Source organism: Tupaia chinensis, unplaced genomic scaffold (assembly GCF_000334495.1).
Source record: "Tupaia chinensis unplaced genomic scaffold, TupChi_1.0 Scaffold144899_1, whole genome shotgun sequence".
NCBI lineage: Eukaryota > Metazoa > Chordata > Mammalia > Scandentia > Tupaiidae > Tupaia > Tupaia belangeri.
The window spans coordinates 3,360,048-3,365,560 of record NW_006204759.1 but is presented as its reverse complement, the minus strand read 5'-3'; the positions used below and the strand labels follow the sequence as shown (position 1 = coordinate 3,365,560).

The 5,513-nt window shown below is 37.4% G+C and overlaps 1 protein-coding gene across 1 annotated transcript in view; it reads left to right on the top strand.

Moving 5' to 3' along the window:
• The first annotated feature begins 299 nt into the window (after positions 1-299).
• Positions 300-5,513, top strand: part of LOC102494069 (olfactory receptor 1A1) — a 19,711-nt gene continuing 14,497 nt past the window's right edge. The window contains exon 1 of the mRNA XM_006167616.2: positions 300-1,231. Coding sequence (XP_006167678.2) covers positions 300-1,231 — 932 coding nt within the window. The remainder of the gene's footprint in view (positions 1,232-5,513) is intronic.

Below are 5,513 nucleotides of genomic sequence, written 5' to 3'. Positions count from 1 at the left end.
CTAGTATATGAAACAAGAAATGTAATTATTTGTTAAATGATTAAATGCTAGATATATATGTGGGGGTTGATGTACAAATTTCTCACTTCTTGAATATGAATATTTAGGGGTAAAAAAACAATTAGTTTCATTGATCAATAAAGATTCTTTCCCAAAGTACTGTGTTATCTGGACTTATTAAACTCAGGTATAGGGATAACTGATTACTTGAGTCAAAATTGTCAGATATGGAAGATTATAACACAGAGTAATCTCATTAATAATTCTGGACTCCGCTCCCCTGTTACAATAAAGAAGCCATGAGGAAGGAAAATCAATCCTCTGCCCTGGAATTCATCCTCCTGGGATTTAGTAGTCAGAAAAAAGAAGATTTCTTCTTCATCCTCTTCCTGTTCATCTATCCCATCACATTAAGTGGAAACCTGCTCATCATCTTAGCCATTCGCTCTGACAATCGCCTTCACAACCCCATGTACTTTTTCCTTGCCAACCTCTCCTTTGTTGACATCGTCTTCTCATCTGTAACCATCCCAAAAATGCTAACCAGTCACCTCTTGGGCAGCAAAGTGATCTCTTTTGGGGGATGCCTCACCCAGATGTATTTTATGATTGCCATGGCTAACACAGACAGCTATATTTTGGCTGTGATGGCATATGACCGGGCTGTGGCCATCAGCCACCCACTTCATTACATGATGATTATGAGTCTGCGATCTTGTGTCCTGCTAGTTGGTGGGTCTTGGGTGGTTGGACATGCCAATTCCCTCCTTCACACTCTGCTCACTGCTAGTCTGTCCTTCTGTGGCAACAAGGAAGTAGCCAATTTCTACTGTGACATTACCTCTTTACTAAAGCTGTCCTGTTCTGACATCCACTTTAATGTGAAGATGATGTACCTAGGGGTTGCTGTTTTCTCTGTGCCATTACTATGCATCATTATCTCATATATTCATGTCTTTTCTACGGTCTTTCGAGTTCCATCCACCAAGGGTGTGCTCAAAGCCTTCTCCACTTGTGGCTCCCACCTCACAGTTGTTCTTCTGTATTATGGGACAGTCATGGGTATGTATTTCCGTCCTCTGACCAGTTACAGCCTGAAGGATGCAGTGATAACTGTGATGTATATGGCAGTGACCCCAATGTTAAATCCTTTCATCTATAGTCTGAGAAACCGGGACATGAAGGCTGCCCTACATAAACTCTTTAGCAAGAGAATATCCTCACAACCAATGTGAGATCATACATAGGATACTGTAATCATCACTTACAATGTACTTAAAAAATCTAGCTCTCCTGTCATCAAACTATAAGGAGCTACCTTTGATCTTTCCAGCCTGAAATTCCTTTTCTCAGAAACTTTGTACAGTCAGATGAAATATCTTATAAACCACACTTTCAATGCATTTCTGCTCCTTCTGACAGAGAGGAAGCACAGAAATATTGGATTCACTTTTTACAAGCAAAATGATAAATAGTGATTGAATGTTTTTAAAAAATTGGAATAATAATACTAATAATAATCTGGAAAAAAATGAAAAGCTATTGGATAATGATGATGGGGATTTTAATGTCTCTGTATTGACTAATATGAATGGTATGCCTTCTGGAAAAAGAAATGTAATACACTGTAAAGTTATGTGTGATTCAATGTAATATAAACAAGATTATGATAATAACAAAAAAATGTTAAAAAAGAAAGATTGGATTCATGCCCCACCTATACTACTGACTTCCAGAGTAAAGTTGGGAAAGTCTGAGTCTCTTCTTTCATATCTACATACTAGGAGTAATAATATCTCTCCTGCCTTTGTTACAGAGTATGAATTATAATTATTCATGCCCTAAACACTATTAATCACTATTTGCATGTTAATTTTTATTTGACTGTTGTGTTTAATTACTCATAATAGATTTGCAAGCCTCTGAGAGCAGGAGCTATCTTAACACATGACTGTATCTTGACTATCCTAGTCATATAATTCATCCAATAAATCTTGGTAAAGGTAGAATGAGTGAATTAAAATAGTTGTCTCAAAGGCTAGCAGGTGGCATGCAAGTTAGGGTGCTGGATCTCATATGAATGACCACAATTTTCAAATCCCAGACCAGTGGCTGGAAAATCATGGTGGGCACATGTGGGCCCAAAATCCCAGTAGCTGAAATTCTGAATATTGTGAGATTTAGAGAATGCGTTGCTCCTCACTGTACTGGTTGTAAAAAGAGTGAAATTCTCCTTCATAAAACTGATTGCAAAACTTATCCTGTGATCCTCACACTGGAGGACACAGTAGAAGGGAGAAAATAGCACAAAACTATTTCACAGGAAGGGAAATACACAAGCTCAAAATTATAGAATCCTTCTCCAACAAATTAACCAAAAGCAAATACATTATTAAATGACTAAAAATCAGAGAAGAGCTTCAAGGATGAGAGAATCAAGTAATACATCTCCAGCAAGGAAATACTTCATCTCCATGTAGAGAAAATTTAGAGGATGTTAACAAAATGTCAGAAAAAGAATTTAGAATATTATGGTAACAAAACTCTATGATATGCAAGAGAAAAGAGATTTTGTGAACCAAGAGATGAGGAAGTCCTTCCATGCTATGAAAGATTTGTAAGCCATAAAAAAAGAATCAAACAGAACTGTTAGATATGAAGGCTGTAATACAGGAAATCAAAACCTCCCTCAAAAATATTAAAAGCAGGCTAGACCATGCAGAAGATCAAATTTCTGGAATAGGAAAAAAAAAAATTCTGACCTAGAAAAAATAATAAAAAAAAAAATGAGAATAGTATACAAGAAATACTAGATGCTATTAAACATCCAAACATCTGGATAATCAGTATCCCAGAACGTGAAGAAACTAATAAGGTGATTGATAATCTATTCCATGAAATCCTGGAAGAAAACTTTCCAAACCTACAGAAGTATCCAAATATCCAGACCCAAGAAATACAAAGAACCCCAAGTAGAATCAATCCAAGAAGATCCTCTTCATGGCACATCATAGCTAGATTGGCCAAAACCACAGACAAAGACAAGATACTAAGATTGGCAGGAGAGAAACGGCAAACCACTTACAAAGGCTATCCCATCAGGCTGACAATTGACCTTTCATCAGATACAATGCAAGCAAGGAAAGAATAGGGAAATATATTCAAAGTGTTAAGTGAAAAGCAATTTCAACCAAGAATACGATACCCAGCAAGATTATCTAAAAGGAGAGATAGACTGTAACATAATAATTCTTGGAGATCTCAACACCCCATTATCTCCTTTATACAGTTCAATGAGATTAAATATAAGCAAAGAGATTCAGGACTTAAAAGATACCATATACCATATGAACTAGACAAACATTATGTATATATACACTTTTCTCAGCCCTGCATGGTGCCTTCTCAAAGACTGACCACAGGATAGGGCACAAAATCAGCCTTTAAAGATTCAAAGGCATAGAAACTATATCCAGCATCTTCTCCAACCATGATCAAATTAAACTTCATATTAATCTCTGGAAAAGCCCTTGAAAATACACAAATACATGAAAACTAAATGACTTAAGGACTACTGAAGAGATTAAGACTGAAATAAAAAGATGCATGGAAACAAATGATAATGAGTACATGAGTTTCCATAATTTACAGGATACTGCAAAAGCAGACATAAGAGGGAAGTTCATAGCAATTAATGTGCACAAGAAAAATATGAAAGGTGGTGAAAGGACAACCTAACATCATGCCTCAGAGAACTGGAGAAACAACAACAGAAAAATCCAAAAAGTGTCAGGAGAAAAGAAATAATAATGATTCAAGCAAAAAAAATGGAATAGAAAATAAGCAAACTATACAGAAAATAAATGAGAGCAAAAGCTGGTTCTTTGAAAAGATAAACAAGATTGACACACCATTAGCTAGACTAACTAAGATGAAGAGATAAAGGAACAAGATGCATAAAATTTGCAACAACTCAGGCAAAATTACAACAGACATAATAGAAATATAAAACATCATTAAAGGATACTATAAGTGACTATATGCCAAAAAAGAAGAAAACTTGGATGAGATGGACTAATTCCTGGACACATAGAATCTACCAAGATCAACTCAGGACATAGAAAGCCTAAGCAGGCTCATAACAATCCAGGAAATTGAATCAGTAATAAATAACCTCCCAACAAAGAAAAGTCCAGGTCCTGATGACTTCACTGCTGAATTTTACAAAAATTATAAAGAAGAGATAACCCCCATTTTACTCACACTGTTTCTAGAGATAAAAAAGGAAGGAATCCTTTTTCATTCTATGAAACCTCCATTATCCTCATTCCCAAAATGGATAAAGATACAACAAAAAAGGAAAACTACAGATCTATATCTCTGATGAATATACATGCAAAAATTCTAAACAAGATACTTGCTAACCATATTCAAAAGCATATAAAAAAGGTTATTCACCATGACCAGGTAGGCTTTATTCCAGGGATGCAAGGGTGTTTTGACATACACAAAACCATAAATGCAATACACCATTTTAACAGAAAGAAAGAAAAAGACCATATGATCATTTCATTCAATGTGGAAAAAGCATTTGACGAAATACAACATTCCTTTACGATTAAGGCTCTCAGGAGGGACCAGCAGTTAGCGGAATGGCTATGTTGCTGGACTCCCACGTAGTCAACCACGGTTCGAGTCCTGGACCCAGTGACTTAAAACTCACACCGGGTGCGTGTGCATGCATGCCCAAGATCCAGAGAGGAGAGTGGAGGAGAAGGGACTGTGGTGTGGCCATCCCCCCTGGGAGGTGATTTCTCGCTTTCTGTCTCTCTCTCTCTCTCTCTGTCTATCTGGCGAGCGCATGTGCCCTATGGCAAAAACCTCTCAAAAAAAAAGACTCTCAGGAAAATTGGCATAGAAGGATCATTTCTCAGCATAGTAAAACTCATCTATGAAAAACCTATAGTGAAGGGAAGCAGCAGTTAGCGTAATAGCTATGTCGCTGGACTCCCACGTAGTCGACCGCGGTTCACGTCCCGGACCCGGTGGCTTAAAACTCACACCGGGTGCGTGTGCGTGCATGCCCAAGTTCCCGAGAGGAGAATGGAGGAGAAGGGATTGCGGCGTGACCATCCCCTCTGGGGGGTGATTTCTCGCTTTCTGTCTCTATGTCTCTCTTTGTCTGTCTGGCGAGCGCACGCGCCCTATAGCGAAAATCTCTCAAAAAAAAAAAAAAACTATAGTGAACATTATATTGAATGGGGGGAAAGCCAAAAACTTTCCCACTAAAAACTGGTAGAAGGTAAGTACCAGTCCTATTCAATATAGTACTGGAATGCCATTATGTTCTGAGATTCTAGATTCTAGATCTGAGCCTTCTACATGATTGAATCTGCTTATAATATTCAGCCATTAAAAAACAACAAGGCCCTAGCCAATGCGATCAGACAAAAGAAGAAAATAAAAGGCCTTCCAATAGGGAAAGCAGAACTGAAATTATCTTTGTTTGCCGA